Source organism: Hibiscus syriacus, unplaced genomic scaffold (genome assembly GCF_006381635.1).
Source record: "Hibiscus syriacus cultivar Baekdansim isolate YM2019G1 unplaced genomic scaffold, ASM638163v2 tig00111582_pilon, whole genome shotgun sequence".
Classification (NCBI taxonomy): domain Eukaryota; kingdom Viridiplantae; phylum Streptophyta; class Magnoliopsida; order Malvales; family Malvaceae; genus Hibiscus; species Hibiscus syriacus.
This window is the reverse complement of record NW_024063126.1, coordinates 3,979,337-4,005,034: the sequence shown is the minus strand read 5'-3', so window position 1 is coordinate 4,005,034 and position 25,698 is coordinate 3,979,337. Positions and strand designations below refer to the sequence as shown.

General features: G+C 34.5%; 1 protein-coding gene across 1 annotated transcript; it reads right to left on the bottom strand.

Moving 5' to 3' along the window:
• Positions 1-228: 228 nt before the first annotated feature.
• On the bottom strand, positions 229-24,860 carry LOC120165308 (pentatricopeptide repeat-containing protein At2g03380, mitochondrial-like). The gene is made up of 3 exons (XM_039174857.1): positions 22,704-24,860; positions 2,060-2,066; positions 229-299 (listed from the first exon to the last, which is right to left on the bottom strand). The coding sequence occupies exons 1-3, from the start codon at positions 24,852-24,854 to the stop codon at positions 283-285; spliced, it is 2,175 nt and encodes a 724-aa protein (XP_039030788.1). The 5' UTR covers positions 24,855-24,860; the 3' UTR covers positions 229-282.
• Between the last annotated feature and the right edge of the window lie 838 nt (positions 24,861-25,698).

Genomic DNA, 25,698 nt, shown 5'->3' with positions numbered 1-25,698 from the left:
CTTTTAGGTTTCAGTTTCCTTGAGACAAGACCAGACCTGAAAGCAAACTGCTAAACAAAGTATACATTCATCGACTGCGATTGATTATAAATTATAAGATAAACAACTCAAAATATAGTGTTATTCGAAAAGAACGAGTGACCCTTATTCCCACTAAAGGCGTTGAAGAATGTCAAAAGCAAGCATTTTTCCCAAGGAAACACACAAAATTTCCCTACAGTAATGATTTCTAAAAGACAATTTTTTTTTCTATTATGTATATTACAGGGGAATATAAAAGCTTCATTTTCCAGTAGTTTAACTTGAGAATTCGATTGAATTATACACACATATTTATTATTCACTTGGATTTGTAGTCAGATATGAATCTTAGTAGCAGCATCAACTACCGAGCTAGAAGAAACTGTGACCAAACTCACCAATTTTAACTTCAATTAATCTTTCAGAAATCATTTCTAGATTTGGATTGTTTATTTTTTTCCCCTAAACTTCTAAAGGATGGAATCTCTCTGCTTTCATAGCACTTTTTTTTTCATCTTTTCTTTAGTTCTTCCATCTTTGGCACGAGTTTTGTTTCTTCTATTTCTTCTCTGTTCGCTGTTGGTTGTATACTGGTTCCCAAATTTCATATGGCAAAAATGGAGAATGAATTAGCTGGTTTATCTATTGGCAGTGGTGAGGAAGATATCCAGGAAGCTGAGTTACCGGAATCTGATATGTAGGTGAACTATGCTTTTTGCTTTGTTGGCCTATTTCTTACTAGTAGTTTAATTAATTTGCAATCGATGAGATCCACATTGGCTAATGCCTGACATCCGTTTGGAGGAATTTCAGTGTTCGAGTTGAGCGAGGCCGATTCTTATTCTGATTGTACAATGAAGTTGATGCCGATATAATTGATTCCGGGGTTGTTGGAATTTTAATTCTCATATCCTTATTCATCACAGATTCAAGGAATGAGAAGATTCCAAGCTGATCGATTTAACTAGACTATGTTATTGGATTCTGATTCATGATATTCCACCTGGTTTCAAGTCTGAAAGAATTGCTCGTTCTCTTGGTAATTTTCTTAGCTCTTTCTTGGAGTGTGATTCAAAACTTGTATCTCTTGGTATTAAGGGTATTATGCGCATCTACGTTGGTATGGATATCTGATTACCATTTAAAAGACGAAAGAAGTTACTCTTGATGAAGGATAAGATCTATTTTGTTCTTTTTGAATATAAAAACCTCACCTTATTTTGTTTTATTTGCGGACGATTGGGTCATGGTGAAAATTTCTGCCCTGTTAAAGTTGCTAAAAGGTGCAACAAACATTACTCGTGATTGGATATCTCACTTCGAGCCCCGCTCTGATGAGCTATGCCGTCGCCAAGCATTTTGTTGAGATAGTTGATTGATTTGGGGCCCATGATTTAGGGGATTCTTCTGGAACAAATATTGAAGCAAATGAAGCTGTCGAAAATTTAATTCCATCTCAATCTATGAAATAAAATTCCACAGATTTGGTGATTGGTGGTAATAAAGGAAAGTCAACTCAATTCCCTCCTCTATTCTTTCTCACGGTATGAAATCACTTGAGCCAAGTCACGGTCCAATTTACATTATGGATGTACTCATGGAACCAATTGGAGAGGAGAACCCTCTTAAGCCTACTGAAGTAACCAAACGTCCAAGAGTTCTAGCTATTACATCAGGAGTTTCTCGTAAACTAGATTTGAATGATGGCTCTTCTTTTTAATAGGCAGGCCTTTATCAACAGGCTAGCCGCTCGCAATGAAAATAATGAGTTAGAACGTCTGTGGTTTAGGGAAGCTACGGGCCGTCAGACGTATTAGAAACAAACTAAGAGAAATTTGTCCCCAAATTTTGTTTCTTATAGAGACAAAATTATATGCTAAATGTATGGAGACTGTCAGAAGAAGGTGCTGGTTTCATAACGGGATAGATATTACTGCTGAGGGGTCCTGTGGTGGTTCATTTAATGTTGGTCACAAGATATTATGGTTACGCTCTGTAGTTTCTCTTCTTCGCACATAGATGTTACTATTTTGTTTCAGGCTAATCTAGCATTTGAAGGCTCCCAGGATTTTATGGAAGTCTGATTACTAGTCAGAGGGAAGTATCTTGAAATTTACTTCGGTCTTTGGGCAATGACTAGAGTATGCCATGGTTAATAGTTGGAGACTTCATTCATTTTACAGGAAAGCGAAAAGAAGGGAGGTCGAGTTCATTCCACCAAACAAATGAATGCTTTTCGCTCTGCCTTGGATGATTGTGACTTAATTGATTTGGGTTATGTTGGGCATTGGTATACTTGGGAAAAAGGATGCCTCTCTGCAAACAACGTTCGAGAAAGGTTAGAGAAGGGTGTTGCAAACCCTGCCTGGTGGGAGGTTTCCCAAATTTCTCTCTCGGGCATCTATCTCATACGATTTCTTATCATTGCCCCATTTTGGTTGACACATGTGATACAGTTGATGGAAACCCAAATTCATTAGTAAACTCTTTCCGATTTGACGCTAACTGAATTTTGGAAGATGATTTTCAGAAAGTGATTCGTTTTTGTTAGTGTTCTTTGGATGGTAATATTCCCTCAAAACTCAAAAAAGTATCGAAATCTAAAAGTTCGACGCTCCCATGCCACAAACTCTCTTAAAGCAAGATTGGAATCTGTCTTAGTAGACCCAGATGATGAAAACTTGGCTGAACTGCTTGAAGTCAAGTTAGCTCTTAATTTAGAATCATATGAAGACAAACTCTTCTAGGAACAACGAGCTAGAGTCAACTGGCTCCGACAGGGACATCAAAACATGTCTTTCTTTCACAACTGGGCTTCATATCAGAAAAATAAGAACATGATCCATAAACTGAAAAATGCGGATGGAACTTGGGTTAAAAAGGATGCATCCATGTCTCCTATGGCCAATGTTTATTTTCGGGATATCTTCACTTCTCAACCTATTTCAGATCCTACCATTATTTTGGATAAGATTCAGCCTTCTATTACTCCCAAGAATAATTCTATTATTTTGGAAACAGTATCGAAGGAGGAAGTGTACACTACAGTCAAGCAAATGGCCCCGTTAAAGGCTTCGAGTCTAGATGGTTTTTCTACTCTTTTCTATCAGCATTATTGGCACATTGTTGATAACTCTCCAAAAGAGTATCATTTAGAACCTTTTTACTTAGGTTTGAGCTTGTACTTTAGTATTTTTAGGTTCACATTTAGAATAATTTAGTATATTTTATATCATTTGCATATTAGGAGTGAGTTGGTATTTTTGGGCTAAATGTGATGATTTTACTGTGAATTTACTACTCTGATGATGTGATGATTTTGGGCTAATGTTGTAGGCATTGCTATAATCTGATACAAGACAGAATTGATGAGGCGTTGTTGTAGCAATCGGCACGTCACTAGGTAGTTAGAGAAATTTTAGGAATTGATAGCTTCTACGGAAAAAGAGATGGAATTTAAATTTAAAGAAGGAATTTCAGAAAAACTAAACTTTCTTATTGGTGAAAAGTTTGACCTTGATGGGATATAAATATATTATTTTCTACACAGTTTATTCATCATTGGAAAACTCTAATTTTCATAACCACCTTTTATTTTTCTCTCTCACAACCTCCATGGAAGCCTAAAAACCTTTGGAAAAACAACACTTGGATGTGAAGCATATTACAACCATGAGATTGGTGACTGACGATCGATTAGGCGTCATCTTATTAATTTATATCGAACTTGAGAAAGAGGGTTTATTTTATTTAAGATGATTTTTTTTTATTTTATGTTGAGATGTTAAACTCGGATCATTTATTTTAAATATATGCAAGGAATTTCATGTTTATTCGCTTAGCTTTAGTAACTTTGACTGGTGTTTCTTGAGATTTATTTTCAGCTTGTTTGTAGAGATATAAACTATCTAGTAATGTCATGAGAGTGGGTTACAACATGAGTAACATCAGTGTCTGCTAGAGCATCATTTAGCATAAAAGAGATTTTTGTTGACTATTTTGTCGTAATATCCTTAGTGAGCTTATTTGGATTGTTGTAGAGATATAGTCTTTCCTTATGAGTTGTTGGTGAATATTTTCGAGAGAAGAATAATATGCTAGGTTAATGCTAAACACATCAATTTTGTTGCTACAACATTGTTAATTGCATGTTGTTGTTTGACATTTCATAATCTTTTTCCTGAATCAATCATTGCTTCATTTACTTGTTCTGTAATCCCTATTTATTCTATTCTATTTTTAATTACATTGCTACAACATCACTCCCTACATAAACTATACACAATTTTATTATTGTTGCATGAAAATTTTGTGAAGTAATACTAATCCCTGCGGATACGATACATCCAATCTTATCAAATAGTATCTTCCTTTCTCAAGTAAAGAACTACAAAATACGATTGAATCTAGATCGGTCACCGCTGCTACACGACGTTGCTCCCCAGCTGTTGCTACACTCCCCGACGGTGGGTTTAGGCGGCCATGGTCAACGGTAAAATAGAAAAATAAAATGTGGCCATGGAAATTAAGGTTTTTCTAGGATGAATAAAGTGTGTAGAAAGTAATATATTTATAGCTCATCAATGTCAAGCTTTCCACCAATAAGAAAGTTCCCTTTTACTTATAATTCCTTCTTTAAATTTAAATTACATCCCTTTTACTGCAGATCTTATCAATTCCTAAAATCTCTTTAACTTTCTGGTGACATTTCGATTGCTACAACAACGAATCAACAATTTTGTCTTGCATCGGTTCACAACAATGCCTATAGCATGAGACAGAGTCACAGCATCAGAGTAGCAAATTCACAACAAAATCATCATAATTAGCCCAAGTACCAACAATTATCTCCCAATATGCAAATGATGTAAAATATGCTAAAATTACTCTAAATATGATCCTAAACATGCTAAAGTACAAGCTTAACCTAAGTAAAAAGTCTCTAAATAATAACTCTTTTGAGGAATTATCAATTGTAAGAGATAAACTTGCTGCATGTTGTATTTCAATTCTTAGTGATACTTGTGATTTAAGTGAGATAAATATTACGAGTATTTTCTTGGTCCCAAATTGAATCCGCATCGACCATGGAACATTTTTCCCCTATCAGTCTATGTCATGTTTTGTACAAGATTATAGCTAAGGTCATTGCTAATCAGTTATGGGATTTTTTTATATTTTCGTTGTATTGATCAGACTTAGAGTGCTTTCGTTCCCGATAGATTGATATTGGATAATGTGTTGATTACGTATGAGCTTATGCATTCCATAAAAATTAAAATGTTTGGTGCAAAAGGGGCATTTAGGCTAAAACTTGATATGACAAAGGCATACGACAGAATTGATTTGAGTTTCTTGAAAAGTACTCCTCTTTGAATGGGATTTAATTACAGAGGCTCTCGATGATAATGAGATGTGTCACTACGATCTCATATTCAGTTAAGTTTAATGGTTATAATGGTGATCCTTTTCTCGCCACTCGTGGTCTTCGACAAGATCGTCTGAGTCCCTATTTATTGCTCATTTGTGTTGAGGGCTTATCTTCTATTCTTCATTATACGAAGGCTACTGAAACTATTTCAGGTACAAAAGTTGGGAAATATGGGATGCCAATCACTCGCAAAAGACAACATTTTATCTGGTTAAAGCTCATTACTCGAAGCAGCACGAATCAAAGATTTAATACTGCTTATGAGCAAGCTTTGGGTCAGTCGGTAAATTTAATAAATCAACCATTTATTTTAGCGGTAATGTTTTTGATGTTCTAATAAATTCCATTGATAATCTATTTGGATTTCGTATCTCGGCAAACCCTGAAAAATACCTTGACTTGTCGAATATAGTGGGACATAATAAGAAAGAGGCTTTTAATGACTTATGCGATAAACTGAATAAGAAAATTGATAGCTGAAGTATCAAACATTTACCGATGGGAGGGAAGGAAATTTTTATTAAATCAGTATTGCAGGCCATCCCATTTTATGCTATCCAATGTTTTTTATTTCCAAAATTTTTATAGCGAGAGATGAAGACTATTATGAACAGATTTTGGTGGCGTAATAAAGCTACAAAGAAAGGGATTCACTGGAAAAGTTGGAGAATTCTTAGTTTACCAAAAAAAGCCGGTGGAATAGAATTTCTCGATCTAGCGAAATCTAATATAGCTTTGTTAGCTAAACAATGGTGGAACTTTATTAACAACCCAGACAACTTATTGGCACGAGTTTATAAAGCCAAGTATTACCAAGTGGAGATTTTCTTTTAGCAAGACAGGGTTCTTACCCTTCATAGACTTGGAAAAGTACGTGGTGCACACGAGGTCTCTTTAAGCAGGGCTTGGGTTGGAGAATTAGTTATAGGCCAATTTTGAGCATTTAGAGAGTTTAGAGACTTAACTCTGAATTTTCTCATCTTTAGGCAGTAAAAAATAATAAAAAAATAGAAAATGTGTAACTAAGGGGTTTTAAACCACTGAACTAATGCATGGCTAGTAATATTCCTACCATCTACACTAAGTCACTATTTATGATATAATTATCTAAAATAGCTTTTAAAGTTACCATATCCGGGTTATAACCCAAAGCCCATTCCTCCTCCAATTTAGATTTGAAAACCATAAATCACTAAATTCCCAAACCCCCCAAATCCCTAGCCACTGTCGGCCCCTTGACCAAACCACCACCGCCTGGTCGCCATTGAGCGCACTGCCACCCTCATCCGACTCGCCATCGATCAATGACCAAAATCTATCCACTATCTCGGTGAAAGACGACGTCGTTCGCTATAGAATTCACCGCGAATCCTCGTTGGAGAACCAAGACGACCGTCGCAATTTTTTCATTTTCAGGTTGATTCCATGGACGTTGCAGCACACTACTACTCCCATTAGTTTCCCCGTCACCGTGCTCTCTAAACCCAACCCTTGGGTCACTCCTTCATCGTCGTTCTCCTCCGCTACCGTCGAGGGTAAGCTCCAGTCACTTTTCGTTTCAGTTTATTTTGCGCTTGAATGAAATTTTAAATAGATTTGGTCTGATTCTTGTTTGATAGAGGTAAGTGGACTCACGTGAAGCTTTTGGCTGATCAAGCCTATTAGAGTATGCCCAAAGACCAATCATATGATGATTGTAATAATACTTTTATTTACTGATTTTCTTGAATAAAGGCATTGCCGCTATTATTTTCATTTATATATATATGTTTAACATAAACTGGAAGATAATAAAGTCCATATAATGACATAACTGTTATTATTAAAAGATCCCTAGTCAAGTATTATTATGGGCATGGACAATAATAATACGCTTAAGACTAACATGTTATTGATTGATGACAACGAGTTGTCATTGACATAGAGATGTCAGAATTGATACATGATTATATTGTTAGAGAACAATGTATTGGATTGGCCGACCATGAGCATATGTCTTGGATTAATATGTGACAGTCATAACATTGCTCATGGTGATGACTATATGTATGATCCTCAGACTTGAGATCAATACTATCCCAACATATATTGTTGTATGTTTTGATGCAACTAAACAAGCTTCGTAACTGGTTGCTCTATAAAGACTGTTATTGAATATATCTCAATATATGTAGTGGGTGTGTATGATTAAGATAGGATTTGTCCTTCCTACATAATAGGAAATATATCACAGGCCACTTGATTGAGTAAGACTAGAAACGCATGGCCATGCTCGAATAAGTTGATATGAGATATCATAAACTATTCATTAATTACAGTCTACTTTAGATATCAAGAAACAATAGATGGGCTATACAAGTGTGACTATTCCAAGACTTGTGCCTATTCTAGATATAAAGGACATAACGATGTAATACATAAAAGAGTTAATTTTCAAGATGATATGTTGAATCATATTTTCTTGTAACTTAGGTGACAATGATATATTGCTAGATGCACTCATTGTATGCAATATTAGAATTGTTCTAATAATTACTGCTAACGTTAAAAGAACCTACAAGGTCACACCCTAGGATTGAAACGAGCAAAGATGTACAATTTGTTGTACGTTACTAAAATATATATCTAGAGTTAATTAAATATATGTTTTAATAATCCCGAATATTTAATTTCAATTAATTAAATATAGATTTAATTAATTTGAAATAATAAAATCCCTAATATGATTAGGGTAACTTGGATATAAAAGGATTATTAAATTCCAATTAAATAAATATAGATTTAATTAATTTGAAATAATAAAACCCTAATATGATTAGGGTAACTTGGCTATAAAAGGGTGTGTTAGGTCTAGCAGTCGTTTTAGAACACATACACAAAACCTTCAGCCATTTTTATCTCAAAACTGTTTTGGGGAAGAAAAATATTACTCTCAATCGGGTGAACTGAGTAGAGGCCGAGATGTGATTTCGTGGAGGGTTACAATTCGAACCGATCTACACCACTAGTATTTATTGTTGTCCTTGCTATTTTTCAAGGAACCCGCTATAAGTATTCGCATCACTTCCTCCCGATTTCAATTTTTTGTACTTGGATCGCTGGTGAGACCGTCGAGTTTTGTTTCCGCTGCGCAATGGGGTGCGTCGACGGTCCCAACAGTTGCATCAGAGCCACTTGTACTATCTGAATTTGGGTTAAATTTTTGGTTGATGCGATATGTATGAGATGCATTTTTAGTTTTATCGATTTTGGTAAATATGTTGATATTATTGTTCGAATCGATAACCGCAAAGATTAATATGTTAATTTGTTAATATGTTTTTCAATCGATTTATTGATGGATGATCTGTGGGAGTGCGATGATCGCGTTTGGAAGGGGAACAATGGTTGTTCCGATGCAAAAAACCTTCGGAATTGAAAATCCCAAAAGAACGATTCTGTTGATAATTGTTATCAAATCGTGAAGTTTTTCCATGGAAACAGAAGTACTCATCAGCAGCAGAAATTGAAGGCCCATATTAATATTTGTAACAAAGACGTAACAACGTGTATATATATATGATATGTTTGTTTTGCACGGTGTTTGATATGCATGGTTATAGCCCTTGTTCAATTTACAATAGTTTATTTTGAAATGCGGTCTACGAGCCGTGCCTTTCTATATCTTTGTTATATTTCTCTTCTCATCTTACTCCCTCGCATGTAAAACGAGTTTCTTTTAAAATTGTAAACCTATGAAGATTCACAAGGAGAAGAAGAATGGCAAGAAGATGCCTAGAGAACAATATTATGCTTTAGGGTTCTTGGTTCTCCCATTAGCTTGGGATGGGTTACCTTAGTCATTGTTTTGGGCTATAACCATTGCATCTTATTTATTGCTATATTTGTTATGTATGCAATGCATCAAATGATAAAATAAGAATAAATATTGATGAGATCATTAAGGGCCTAATATTAAAACGAACAATGATGAGATAATTACGCAAATCCCTCTTTATAATCTAAGTTAACTTAACCGTCCAATATTTACCCTCGTTAAGGGTTTGATTGATATTGTGTGGACTTTGCCAAAGCATTGACACATAAATCTATCTTGGTTAAACGTGAAGAATAAGCAAATGATATTCACCGGTTGAAATATTGGAAATAACTTAGCTAGGTTATTCTAATAGGATTAGAAATCTAGAGGTTAAATATTTGGATAAGTCAGAGATGACTTGAACAAAAGTTGTTCACCAAAATGAGGAGTTACATGAGATGTAACTAGTAAAGTGTTACTTACCTAAATAATCACTATCCTAAAAGAAAAGCCAAAGCTGATTTAGGAAATTGATGTATTATGAATCCTCCCCACTAGAAAAATTTTCGCTGAATTTTTCCGAAATTAAAACAAAGAGGGTTTTTAATTTTGAATAAAATAGTGGGAGTAATTTGTAAATAAAGTCCTATTTATAAATTTTAATTCGGTAAATTTACTTACTTTAATATTTCCATTGTTGTAGATTTAATGGCAAACAACACTTTATCACTGCGATCACTCCTTGAGAAGGATAAACTTAATGACATAAACTTCCTTGACTAGTTTCATAATTTGAGAATTGCTCTCAAACAGGAAAGGAATGAATATGTCATTGAGGAACTTGTTCCTGATGAACCGATAGCTAATGCTTCAAAATCTAACAAAGACAAATTCAAGAAACATATGGATGATATGTTAGATGTTGGATGTCTAATGCTTGCCACCATGACTCCTAAGCTTCAAAAGCAACATGAGGACATGATTGCATATGAGATGATTCAAAATCTTAAAGAAATTTATGAAGGGCAATCACATCAAGAGATATATGAGACCTCTAAAGCTCTATTTCAATGCAAAATGGTAGAGGGAACTCTTGTAGGAGCTCATGTCATCAAGATGATAGGCTACATCCAAACGTTGGAAAAACTGGGATTTCCTCTCAAAGATGAATTGGCTACCGATGTTATCCTGCAATCGTTGCCAGATAGCTTAGGCAATTTGTCCTTAATTTCAACATGAATGAAATTAACAAGACTTTGCCACAATTACTTGGCATGTTACGAACTGCTGAAAGTAACATAAAAAAGGTTGGACCTAAGCCTATTCTGATGGTTCACAAGGACAAAGGAAAGGGAAAGAAAAAGGTAGTGGCAAAGTCTAAGGGAAAAAGTAAGACCAAACCAAAAGGTAAAATGCATTGAAACCCAAAGGGGGAGTTAGCAAAGAATGAAAATGTTTCCATTGCGATAAGACCTGACACTGGAAGAGAAACTTCCCTGTTTACCTTGAAGAGGTCAAAAAGGCAAAAGAAAACGGAACGTTTGTTTCAGGTATTTATGTTATTGATGTTAATTTGTCAACATCTACTTCTTGGGTATTATATACCAGTTGTGGTTCTCATATTTGTACTTTTGTACAGGGACTGCAAAAGAGAATGAATCTGGATAAAGGAGACGTGGACCTACGAGTGGGAATTGGAGCAAGAGTTGCTGCAATATCTATAGGGACATATGTTGTATCTTTGCCTAGTGGACTTGATTTAAATTTAGAGGATTGTTATTATATGCCTAGTTTGACTAAGAACATTATCTCTATTTCTTGTTTGGACAAGATTGGCTTTGAGATTATTATTAAGAATAATTGTTATTCTTTTTATCTCGATAGAGTTTTTTATGGTTCGGCACAATTGGTTAATGGTCTCTATATTTTGGATCAAGATAACACCATTTATAACATAAATAATAAGAGATCAAAAACAAATGACTCGAATCAAACTTATCTTTGGCATTTTCGTTTAGGTGATATAAGTGAGAAACGCATATCAAAACTCCATAAAGATGGATTCTTAGATTTATTTGTTTTCGAACAATATGATGTATGCAAATCTTGCTTGTTGGGAAAAATGACTAAAGCTCCTTTTAATAGTAAAGGTGAGCGAGCAAGTGATTTATTGGGGTTAATACATAGTTATGTATGTGGACCAATGAATACCCAAGCCAGAGGTGGATTCTATTACTTCATTACTTTTACCGATGATTTCAGTCGGTATGGGTATATTTATCTTATGCGCCATAAATCTGAAGCCCTTGAAAAGTTTAAGGAATTTAAAAATGAAGTACAAAATCAACTAGGAAAGAGTATTAAGGCAATTCGATCAGATCAAGGTGGAGAATACTTAAGCATAGAGTTTGATGAACTCCTAAAAGAATGTGGGATTGTGTCATAGCTTACACCACCTGGTATACCACAGTGGAATGTAGTTTCTGAAAGAAGGAATCGAACACTGTTACACGTGGTTCGATCGATGATGAGTTATAGTGATCTTCTGACTTCTTTTTGGGGATATGTACTTGAAACAGCCACTTTCACACTAAATCATGTTCCATCTAAATCGGTTCAAAAGACACCATATGATATATGGACTGGGAAACGTCCCAATATGTCTTTTATGAAGATTTGGGGTTGTGAAGCTTATATAAAACATCATATGTCTACAAAGCTCAAACCTAAATCTCATAAGTGTATATTTGTTGGATAACCTAAAGAAACTAAGGGATAATATTTCTTCAACCCTAACGAGAACAAAGTGTTTGTTGCTCGAACATGAGTTTTTCTCGAAAGAGAATTTCTCTCAAAGAAAGGTAATGGTAGAAATATTGAACTTGGAGAAGTTCAAGAGCAACAAATAAATGAACTTGAAGTTGAGCATGTTTCACAAGTTGTTGAGGAGTATTCAACAGATTTAGAAACACAATTACTGCGTAAATCCACAAGAGAATATCGTGCACCTGAGAGATTTGGATTTCTCGTTACGACACATGAATATGTTTTTCTTATGGATCAAGATGAGCCCAGGACTTATCAAGAGGCAGTGTCTAGCCCATACTCTGAGAAATGACATGAAGCCATGAGATCTGAGATGGATTTCATGTCAGTAAACCAAGTATGGACTTTGGTTGAACCACCTGAAGGGGTCAAACCTATAGGGTGTAAAAGGGTTTTCAAGAAGAAAATCGACATAAATGGTAATGTACAAACATACAAGGGGCGATTAGTCGCTAAAGGTTTTCGATAAGTTCATGGTATAGACTATGACGAAACATTCTCCCCCGTAGCTATGTTTAAGTCCATCCGGATCCTGCTCGTAATAGTTGCATTCCATGATTATGAAATCTGAAAAATGGACGTCAAAACTGCCTTCCTTAATAGAAAACTTGAAAAGGATGTGTATATGACACAACCAGAAGGTTTTGTCTTTCCAGTAAATACTGGAAAGGTTTGTAAGCTACAGAGGTCTATTTATAGACTAAAGCAAGCTTCTCGAATCTAGAATCTTCGTTTCAATGATGCAATCGAAGAGTTTAGTTTTATCAGAAATGAAGATGAGCCTTGTGTTTATAAGAAGGCTAGTGGGAGCATTGTTTCTTTCCTAATCTTGTATGTAGACGACATACTCATCATAGGAAATGATATACCTACTTTACAGTCTGTTAAGACTTGGTTAAGTAGTTGTTTTTCTATGAAAGATTTGGGTGAGGCAGCGTATATCTTAGGAGTTAAGATCTGAGTCAAAGTACATATATAGACAAAGTGCTAAAAAGGTTCAGTATGGAAGAATCCAAGAAAGGATTTTTACCTATGAGACATGGCATTTCTCTTTCTAAGGAAATGTGTCCTTGAACTCCACTAGAAAGAGAATAGATGAATAAGATTCCATATGTTTCGGCTATTGGTTCTATAATGTACGCCATGATATGTACTCGACCAGATATATCGTATGCTCTAAGCATGATGAGTTGATATCAAGCAAACCCTGGTGAAAATCACTGGGTTGCGGTTAAAAATATCCTTAAGTACTTAAGAAGAACTAAGGATAAATTTCTTGTCTATGGAGGGGAGGAAGAGCTTAGTATAAAAAGTTATATTGATGTCAGCTTACAAACTGACAAGGATGACTCACGATCACAATCGGGTTTTGTGTTTTGTCTTAATGGAGGTGTTGTGAGCTGAAAAAGTTCGAAGCAAGACACAGTAGCTGATTCTACAACATAGGCTGAATACATTGCAACCAGTGAAGCAACAAAAGAGGTTGTTTGGATCAAGAAGTTCATATCGGAATTAGGGGTTGTTCCCAACATATCAGATGCTATAGAACTCCGTTGTGACAATAATGGAGCCATTTCACAAGCAAAGGAACCCATATCTCATCAACGATCCAAACATATTCTTAGGTGCTTTCATCTCATTCAAGAGATCATTGATCAAGGTGATGTGGAAATATATAGAGTACACATAGATGACAACATTGTTAATCCCTTGACGAAACCTCTTACACAGCAGAGGCATGATCGTCACACTGAGTCACTCGGTATTAGATATGTGAGTGATTGGTCTTAATGCTAATGGGAGATTGTTAGTATGCCCAAAGACCAATCATATGATAATTGTAATAATACTTTTATTTACCGATTTTCTTGAATAAAGGCATTGCCGCTATTATTTTCATTTATATATATGTGTTTAACATAAACTGGAAGATAATAAAGTCCATATAATGACATAATTGTTATAATTAAAAGATCCCTAGTCAAGTATTATTATGGGCATGGACAATAATAATACGCTTAAGACTAACATGTTATTGATTGATGACAACGAGTTGTCATTGACATAGAGATATTAGAATTGATACATGATTATATTTTTAGAGAACAATGTATTGGATTGACTGACCATGAGCATATGTCTTGGATTATTATGTGACAATCATAACATTGATCATGGTGATGACTATATGTATGATCCTCAGACTTGAGATCAATACTATCCCAACATATATTGTTGTATATTTTGATACAGCTAAACAAGCTTCGTAACTGATTGCTTTATAAAGACTGTTATTGAATATATCTCAATATCAGTAGTGGGTGTGTATGATTAAGATATGATTTGTCCTTCCTACATAATAGGAAATATATCACAGGCCACTTGATTGAGTAAGACTAGAAACGCATGGCCATGCTAGAATAAGTTGTTATGAGATATCATAAACTATTCGCTAATTACAGTCTACTCTAGATATCAAGAAACAATAGATGGGCTATACAAGTGTGACTATTCCAAGACTTGCCTATTCTAGATATAAAAGACATAAGGATGTAATACTTAAAAGAGTTAATCACCAAGATGATATGTCGAATCATATTTTCTTGTAACTTAGGTGACAATGATATATTGCTAGATGTCACTCATTGTATGTAATATTAGAATTGTTCTAATAATTACTGCTAACGTTACAAGAACCTACAAGGTCACACCCTAGGATTGAAACGAGCAAAGATGTACAATTTGTTGTACGTTACTAAAATATATATCTAGAGTTAATTAAATATATATTTTAATAATCTCGAATATTTAATTTCAATTAATTAAATATATATTTAATTAATTTGAAATAATAAAATCCCTAATATGATTAGGGTAACTTGGATATAAAAGGGTGTGTTAGGTCTAGCAGCCGTTTTAGAACACACACACAAAACCTTCAGCCGTTTTTATCTCAAAACTGTTTTGGGGAAGAAAAATATTGCTCTCAATCGGGTGAACTGAGTAGAGGCCGAGACGTGATTTCGTGGAGGCTTACGATTCGAACCGATCTACACCACCCGTATTTACTGTTGTCCTTGTTGTTTTTCAAGGAACCCACTGTAACTATTCGCATCCCTTCTTCCCGATTTTAGTTTTTTCGTACTTGGATCGATGGTGAGACCGTCAAGTTTTGTTTCCGCTGTGCCATGGGGTGTGCCTACTGTCCCAATAAAGCCAACCCTATCACCATGCGTCAGCAATGCGCTTAGACTCCTCAGCCAGTCAAACCGAACCGAGTCGAGCCGAGTCAACTCAACTGTGTCAACATGGCTAAATCAAACATTGACTTTGATCGAACCTGGTCATTGACCATTGACTTTGACCAGAGTTGACTTTGACATTGACTAGTGTTGACTTTGAACAAGAAGTAAAATTTCTTGAAAAGTTATATTTTATGTTTTTCGACGTCCTAAGTCTAAATCTGAAGTTCGTTTCACCAAATTCAAACTTGGTAAGCTGTTTTTAAGCATTTTGTCTTCCAATTCGATATGATCATCCGATTAAGTTTTGTTTTTAACGTAATTTCTTTTGCATTGTGTCTGAGATATTTATGGGACTTGGATTTAAGGTTCGAGGGAAATCAAATGGTGTTAAATGGTCAACTGGTATAACTCAAAAATCGAGGTAATACATTACTACCTTATGCATGTTTTATGGAACATGTTGGTATTGATTAATGTATAGATGAATATGTTTGGTTACATGTGTGAATTTAATATTTCTAAACTCGATCCATGTGTGATATAAAGTATTAAATTGAATATGACCCAGATTACTCATATAAGACACTAGAAAATTGCTACCTCGAATACCAAAATAACCTAAATACCCTCATGACCTATATGAAGAAAATGCCTTTGGATAACTTCTGATGTAAATAAATACCCCCATGACCTAAGTAGGTTGATCATCCCTAATACTGTTACAATACGAGAAGTAAATAAATACCGCTTAAATACTTGTTCTTCTCCTCATGATTCATCCAATGATGGTTCTAAAGGTGATCAACTTGACTCTATAACGCAGTCAGAATTAAGAAATAAGTATTCGTGTAGTTTCTCTACCTGCATACTTGTTAAGTATTGTCTTTGCAGGGATCTGTACAGTTCGATTGGACTTGGAAGATTGATAAAATGCTTGAACTCTGAAACATTGTAAATTACCATTTACCCTTATTCTACTGATTTACCAAATTTCTTAGGAATCAAATGACTAAAATGCCCTTATAAGCATGATTTATGGAATCACTTTAGGAATGTCTGAATCCTAAATAATTCTGTTGCAACAACTTCTGAACACCCTTATAATATATCGAATACTAAATGATCTTGATAAATCACTTTCTAAATGACTAATGAATCTATTAGCTATCCAACCCCTTTTTTATAGGATCTCGTTTTTGAAATTCAATCAGTTTGCAAAAATTTTGTGGCTTCCTATCGGATAAATACCAAGTATCTCAGGAAAATAATTGGATCCTCTAGTGTGTTCCCCTTGTGCTATATGATTGGTTTATATGTTTTGAAATATGAATTGTTATCTGGTTTGTTTACGAATATTTTAACTATTCGATATTCTGATTTACTGATCTATTGATTTATCATTTATGAACAATGGTTGCATGATATATTCTCACTGGTTACCCGTTTTCACTAGAAAATATGATTATGTCTGATTTATGGATCATGAAATTTATTGTTTAATATATGAATTGTTTTATTGAGATATTGTTTAGGTAGGATTCTGGAGTATGGAGGTTCAACTCTGATCAAGCTGGTAATTCCTTACAAACCTAAGGTGACCCTTGGGTAGGATTTGAGGCCCCAAGTTACTCCCTTGGGTAGGATCTTAGACCCCAATAAACTCTCTCTTGGGTAGGCTCTTAGACCCCAAGATATTTCCTTAGGTTGGCTCCTACGTCCAATGGGCCTAGGGTAAGTACTTATGGATACAGTTCTAGGGGACTGCATATTGGTGTTCGGTTGGAGGGTAATAATGTGGTTTTAAAACATGTCATTAAACTACTATTGTTTTTAAAAGATATGTACACTTTTCTCTAGTTCTGTTGGAACACACTAGACTCCTCAACTAAATCTCTTGAATCCATTTCTCTTAATATTTCCTTCAAATTGTAATTTCCTGACTGTTATTAGAATAAAAAATTAATGAAATTTGAGCTCGTCGGTAGAATCTCATGATGTCAGCATCGTTATGAAAATTTATGCTTTACCTTATGCCTGATGGTCTATTGCATTCATCTGGTAGTTTTGTATTACTGAGCTTTCCAAAACTCACTATGTTACTTACCATTTTAGGTTAAAGGTTTTGATCTTGTGCTTTTATTGACATCAATAAAGGAATTCCACTGGCTTTGCTTGCAGAGTACGATGCGTATAATTAGGGGACATGTAAGTTGTATTTTGTTTTATATTCAAGTGTGAAATTTGTTTTAAATATTGGATATGATTGAATTATGTTTTTTATTTTAAGAAATGGTTTTTGAACTTGTATTTTTATTTATAAATTGTTTTACGATCTTAAATTGTTTACCAAAAATTTTAAATTTCTCAGATTTTCAGTATGGATCGATTCCTTGGCCCTAATGTGATATCTTGGATCGGATCAGGTCACCCATATCGGTCTAAGAGTGTTACAACGTGTCTGTCAACATTTGGGAAGATGCTTGGATTGCAAGTGCTGGTTTTGGAAAATTTAGTGGGGAGGTTCCAAATACAGATTATTCAAATGTAGCGGCGTTAATTGAGCCACATAATCATACCCGAAAGAGTGACCTTATTCTTTCTTTGTTCACAACTCTACAAGCTGTTCAAACTCTTTGTATTACTCTCCCTTCTTGCCCATCTCCAGACTTCGATTTTGGAAGAGAGATCAATCTGGCTTATACTCTGTCCGCAGTGATTATCGGTGGCTTATTAATGCTGAATTAGGACTCTCTGGTGATCCTAATGCTCTTGAGGAGAACTACTACAATAAATTGTACAAATCTCGTTGGTCTCTTTCTCTACCTATGAAGATTAAAATCATTTTTTGGCGTTTCACGCACAATTTACTTTCCACTCCTACGAACATGCGAATTAGACATATTAATGTTAATCCCCAATGCTTGCTTTGCCATTCTAATAAAGAATCTACTACACATTTTGTTCATGATTGTGTTTTTCGTGCAGCAAACTCTATTGGGAATGAATCTTTCTACCACTGAAAATCAAGATGATCAAAATTTCATTTTATGGATTGTCAACCTATTTGAGTCTTATTGTTCGATTAAACGCAGAAATTCGTAGTGATTTTATGGGCTATTTGGGGCACTAGAAACAAGCTATTACATGATGAGATTTCTCAATCTGTGGAAGAGATTGTTAGATTATCTAACCTCTTTATTCAAGAATTAGATTTGTCTCTATCAAAAGCTCCCACATCTCCTACTGAAGATTTATTAAAAGCGAATTTCGGTGCAAGTTTTGACAGTGCATACTTAAGTTCTGTTTCAGGAATCATTATTGGTAATTTGGAAGGCTTGGTAATGGCTGCAGGAACTTACCCAAATTCTTATGTGGTAACCCGGAACAAGCTGAAGCAATTGCTTGTGTGCAGGCCCTTATCCTTTCGAAGGATCTTGGTTTCAGGAAGGTTATTATTGAAGGAGATTCTTTATCCGTCATCTCCAAACTACAGATTCCTGCAATAGATCGCTCAATTCTTAATATCAATCTGGCCAACATTATCAGGAGAAAGAGCCATTTTAATTTCCTTCTGTTTTTGCATGTTCATCGTGAAAGGAATAAAGCTGCTCACCTCTTCACTCGGGTTGGCTTGAAGAAGTTCTGTCCATAGTTGAAGCAGTGGTGTTACAGAATCGATGGTGGGTTGATCCCCCGATTGATAGCCCTTTTCCTTGTTTTCATTAGAGTATTCCAAATTTTTGCCTCCGATTCTATCAAGGCGTTATCCCTTCTCTACTATTTTCTTTATCTAGTCTTGTTGGTTTGCTTCAATGGGCTTTCGAATGGTTCATCTCATACCTTGTTTACTTGATTTTTTTTTTCGTTCGTAAGTTGTCTTGAACTTTAAGGAGCTTGTTTTTAAGTTTTAGCTTTACTTTTCCATTTGTAATTTTGAATTCTCTGTTCGTTAATAAATAGGGTAAAGTAAATAATTGATCTCAGGTTATAAGATACTATTTTGATGAGTCTCTTGACTATTAAAAATTATAAAATGATCCCCTAACTATAAACGTTGCTTTGTTGAGTCGTCTTACTATTAAATGTTATAAAAATAATCACATGATTATTCATTATGTTTCAAACTCGTTCTTTTCTGTTAAAAAAATTGACGGTAGTTTAGGTTGGACCATTTGTATACTTTACCCTAATAAATAACAGCTTTACTGGTTAAAAGAAAAACTTCTAAATGATTTTTTTTTTTTGTACATTAAAGTTTAGGTCAAGGGCGGCTCCCCTAGTTCAGAGTCAGGCATACCTAAGATCCAATTAAAATTTTCATAGGAATTTACAAATTATCCACCAATAGTGATGGTGGTAGGATTCGTGCTTGACCTTACAAGCTCAAATTCTTGAATCACAACCACTTGTACCAACACTCGTCGACACTTCTAAAGGATGTTTATTTTTGCATAAAAGATCATTTTATCAGCAATAGTGATTATTAATCAGAATAATATATCCTCGATAATTTTAAATTTTTAAGTATATGTCAATTCCGGCTAAATTTGATAATATTACATCTAAAATAATATTGTTTTTCATATTGGTCCATTTGTTGTAGATTTTTTTTAACTAGGTAATGATTTATTTTGGATGTAAATTTATTAAATATTTTTCTTTCATATTAATTTAATATATAAATGGTATTACAGATTTAAGCAATATTTTTATCATTTAATATGTATTTTTTAATAAAAGACATTTATACTTTTTTGTTTTTATATTTTACTATTGAATCTTCACATTGTTTAAGGAGATATTTAATACTCATGTTATTTTTTTTAGTTTTAAAAATATTTTCCCTTGATTTAAATTGAAATAACTAAATATTCTTCGATTTATTCTTATCTTTATACAACAACAATACATATCCAAATCACAATTTTAAAATTTCATTTGACTCTAGATTTCGACATTCATTTATGATAATTTATATATATGATTCTGTAGGGGTTTAAACATGTTTAAGGATTATATTATGTGAAAATAATCTCAGTGACCAAAAATGCCTTATAATATACGATTTTAACCAACTTTTTTTGGATTTGCCAAAATGACCAACTAAATCGCAATGCGATTGATAATTCGTAACGCGATCTTCGGTATCGCAAATTAGTTTCCAGATTCGCAACGTGAACTTCGACTATCGCATTGCGATTTACATATTCGCATTGCGATAGTCCAAGTTCGCGTTGCGATTTATTCCAAGTTCGTTGCGATAGTCGAAGTTCGCGTTGCGATTTATTCCAAATTCGTTGCAATAGTCCAAGTTCGCGTTGCGATTTATTCCAAGTTCATTGCGATAGTCCAAAATCGCAACGACGATATTGCATTTGTTTCTTAAGAATTTTCTCTAAAAAGATAGTATTCGCGCGGACGTGTCGAAGACACGTATTACCACGACCACGAGACGAGACGGACAGCGGCGGCGCGCGAGGGTCCCCCTTGTTCTCTATCACTCAACAAGGAAGTGGGAAAGCCAAGCCTTAAATATCATTCCCAATTGTGTTTTCAATACTATATGGGATTGAGCATTACCAACACTTGTTCCCGATACTATGTGGGATTGAGCCTTAAATAGTGATATTATTTTTGAATGTTTTGCTTAAAATTGCAATAATCGCGATTGATTGTAGATTGACTTTTAATTATGACATATTTAATCGTATAATACTAATGCAATTGGTTGCTGATTCAGTTGTTATAAGGTGAATGATTGTTAATTGTTTCCTGAATAATCACATTGTATTGGAAACAAGTGTTGGTAATGCTCAATCCCACATAGTATTGGAAACACTATTGGGAATAGTATTTAAGGCTTGGCTTTCCCACTTCCTTGTTGAGTGATAGAGAATAAGGGGGATTCTCGCGCGTCGCCGCCGCCGCCGTCTCGTCTCGTCTCGTCTCGGGTCGTGGTCGTGGTCGTGGTCGTGGTCGTGTCTTCGACACGTCCGCGCGAATACTATCTTTTTAGAGAAAATTCTTAAGAAACAAATGCAATACCACCAGTCGTTTCGCAACGAATTTGGAATAAATCGCAACGCGAACTTGGACTATCGCAATACGAATATGTAAATCGCAATGCGAGCATTGTGATAGTCCAAGTTCGCATTGCGATAGTCGAAGTTCGCGTTGCGAATCTGGAAACTGATTTGCGATACCGGAGATCGCGTTGCGAATTATCGATCGCATTGCGATTTAGTTGGTCATTTTGGCAAATCTAAAAAAGGTTGGTTAAAATCGTATATTATAAGGCATTTTTGGTCAATAAGGTTATTTTCTCTTATATTATTCATTTGATTAGAATTAAACTTAGATAGAGTGAATCTTAATTTTAGTTGAATAAAAACAAATATTTTTATTTGAATTTAATTATAAGATATTTAAATACTAATAAAAATATATTTCATATTATTTAATATACTAATTGTATTAATGGTATACTAAATAAGAAATTTTTATAAACTTTAAATAATATAATGAAAATAGTTATATGAGTTTCCGTACAAATATTTTCAACTCAATATTTATAATAATTTGGTCAAATTTATTTCTAAATAACCTTATCTTCTCTGAATTAAAGGTCAATTTGACATTACTTTTAAAAAGTGATTTTTAAAAGTATTGTAGAAACTTTTTAAATGTAACGTAGAAAAAAACTTTTAAAAGTGAATTTCAAAAGTGTAATTTAAAATTTAACTGTTTGATATAATTATCCAAAATTACTTTTAATAAGATAAAATATCCCTTTTAAACATTATATTGTAAATTAAAAACATTGATTTAAATTTATTAATACTTTAATATATAAAAATATCAAATTAAATTAAAAAAAATAAATGAAAAGTATAATTATAATAAAAAATTAAAATGAATTTTTAAAAAAATTGCTCTGCAAAACGTAATTAGTATATAATTAATAAATAATTTATAAAAACAATTGAATTTTAAATTCTTTTTTTCTTGGTAAAGGAGTGGAGCTTATGCATCACAGTAAGGGTAAAACCATAACTTTGCTTCTAAGCGGAATTTGAACCGGAAAAGCTAGAAAATCTAGTTTTGTGGTTGGTTTAAAACCACTGTTTTAAACGCACTTTTACTTTTAAATTTTATTTGTTTGGTAATGATTTTAATTTCAAACCTGACTTTTAGACCAAAAGTGTGTTTAGATAGTATTACCAAACGAACCCTAAACATTGTAATAAAGATCATCGGATGAGAAATTTGGATCAGGCAGATATCCTTCATTCCTCATCCCCAGCAATAGATTTTCCAGAATGTCATGAATCTTACCTAATTTGGATTGTGTAGCATGGAACATGTAAATCCTAGAACCTACCTCAATCCAGCTACTTCCAGGTCTCTTCGGCAGATGCTTCTCTTTTATCATAGTTCTGACTTTCATTGCATCTTTCCATCTTCCTGTAGAAGCATATACATTGGATAACAGAACGTAATGTCCCGAATCTTTCTGATTTTTCTCTAAAATATGCTTCATTATACACTCAGCCAGATCAACCTTATTATGGACTCTGCAGGCACCAAGCAAACTCCCCAAAACGTTCATGTCGGGTTCCACCGGCATTCTTTTGATAAGATAATATGCATCATCAAGGTGCCCTGCTCGACCAAGAAGGTCCACGATGCATGAGTAGTGCTCCATGTCAGGTGGAATATTGTAATCATACACCATAGAATGATACAATGACCAGCCTCTATCAACAAGACCAGAATGACTGCAGGCTGTCAAGAGAGTTATAAAAGTGACTTTATTAGGTCTAATTCTTGCCTCCTTCATTTTCTCAAAGAATTGAAAAATATGTTCTCCAAGTCCATAAATCCCATGAGCAGAGATAATTGTGTTATATGTCACAATATTCCTTTCCTTCATCTGATTGAAAACTCTTACTGCAAGTTCAAGACTCCCACATTTGCAGTACATATCTATTAGTGCATTTCCGACCGAAACTGCTGATCCAATATCACTTCTGGTTGCATAGGCATGGATTTCTTTCCCATATCTAAGAGTTCCAATCTTTGTGCAAATTGGAAGAATGCTGATCAGGGTTATGGAATTCGGTCTGAGATGGAAATCCCATATCCGCCGAAAAATATGAAATACATTCTCAACCCCACCATTCAAAGAATATCCTACAATTATTGAATTCCATAACATAATGTCACTTTCTGACATCATCCTGAAAACGTGCTCTGCTTTTATCATTGAGTTACAACTGGAATAAAATTCAACCAATGAAGCTCCAACAACAATATCGGAATCAAACCCCTGTTTTAGGATGTAACCATGCATCTCCTTCCCAAGCTTCGAAAGTTTTAGCCTGGACAATACTGGAAGAACACTTGAAGCAATAACAGCATTCGTTCTTATTTGTGTGTCTTTCATCATGATATACAGCTGCAAACTCTCATTGTACTGGCAATTTTGTGAATAGCCAGCAATCAAGGTACTCCAAGAGACTACATCCTTATTGTCCATGTTACAAAATAAAGAGTACGCAAAACGAGTGGCACTGCATTTACAGTACATATCCATTAGAGCATTAGAAACATACAAATCACTTTCAAAACCACACTTTATAGCACATCCGTGATGGGTCATTCCCATTTCCATATCTTCAAGTCGGCCACAAGATGGAAGAACGGCGACCATAATTACTGAATCAGGTCTTAGGCCCTCTAATAGCATCCTTTTAAATAAAGACAACGCCTCAAGCCACTCTCCACTCTGCACATTCCCACATATCAGTGCACTCCAACAAGCTAAATCTTTCTCTCCTATTCCTTCAAAAACCTGTCGAGCTTCACTTAGACTACCACACTTGGCAAACATATCTATCATTGCACATTCAACATAAACATTGCGCTTCATATTATATTGACTCTCATTCCACACTATAAAATCTCGAAGCTTTTTACCTTCCTCAATATCATTCAACTCAATACAAGCCTTGAAAACAAGTGGGTAAGTGAAATTATCAGGAACCAACCCTTGACTAACCATCAAGTGGTAGAATTCAATTGCTCTGGAAAAGCCACCCGCGTCAAGAAAACCTCTTAGGATCGCATTCCAAGCAAGATTACTCCTCTGGGGCAATTTATCAAACAAAAACAGTGCGTCTTCTAGGCAGCCAAATCTAACGTAAACGTTAACAAGCTGTGAACCAGGGACCTTAATAGCATCGCTGGAGTTGAAGAATCCGTTGACAATCAAAGTAGCATGTAATCTTTTGGCTTCATAAAGATTCGATGGTGACCTAAGTTGAGAGAATAGGGAGCTATGCAAAAGAGTTTGATGACTGAATGAATGTGGCCAAGAAGAGACATTGTTGTGTTGAGCAGTGGATTCATGAGGGTTTGGTTTGGTGGAGAGAGTTGAAATTAGTCTTCCAATAACAGGGGATGTTCCAGTCGGTGAAGGAAGAATTTGTTTGTGAATCTTGATGGATTCCCTGGTTATTGATGGCAGCATTTTCTTCTCAATTTCAAGGGGCCACGTAAATTGTTAATGAAAAATAAAGTCTTAATACAAATATAAGTGTACAAACTATGCATCAAAAAAAAAATTTAGTGCTTAAAGAAATTTTCACTAAAAATATATGTTTAAAGTTTTTATTAGAGTACTTTTAGGTGTCTAGATCGTAACAGTCGTTAAATTTTATTGTTAAGTGACACGTGTCACGTTATAATAATTTTAAAAATTTATTTAAAAAATTTAAAAATTAAAAATATTTTTATTCATAAAAAACCAAACAACCCATGCGTTCCTCCTTACGCTCCCCCTTCTCCTTTCCTCTTTCCTTTTCCATAATCGTCAGATGGCCAATTGTGACCATCACCGCCACCTTTAACGATATCGACATCGACCTCCAATCAAACTCCCGTTAGTCTTTCGTCGTAAAGTGCCATCGTTTGTCGTAGAGAAGTGTTCAATTTTTTTTTTCGGATTTTTAGCTACCGTCGCTGTTTTTTATCGATTCCGACCGATCCTTACGTCCATATGTCACACCGCCACCACCATTCGAACCATCGTGCAATTCTGATCAAAACCAAAGTATTCAGGGACGATGGTGGCCGGAGATGGCCGACAATGGTTAGTAATGATGGTTGAAATGAGATATTTTAGTTTTTTTTGAGTTTTTTATTAAAAATTTGAGTTTTTATAAATAAATTAAGTTTTTTTTTCTTAATTTTTTTACTATTAAAAAATTTTATAATATAATAGTATGTACTTAAAAGTGTAACTGAGAAGACGTTAAACACTTATTTTTAACAAAAATTTCTTTATGCATCAAATCATTTTTCGAGGTAAAATT

Bases quoted from the DNA above. Each gene is read 5' to 3' on its own strand.
- LOC120165308 (XM_039174857.1), bottom strand. From the start codon at position 24,854: ATGCTGCCATCAATAACCAGGGAATCCATCAAGATTCACAAACAAATT.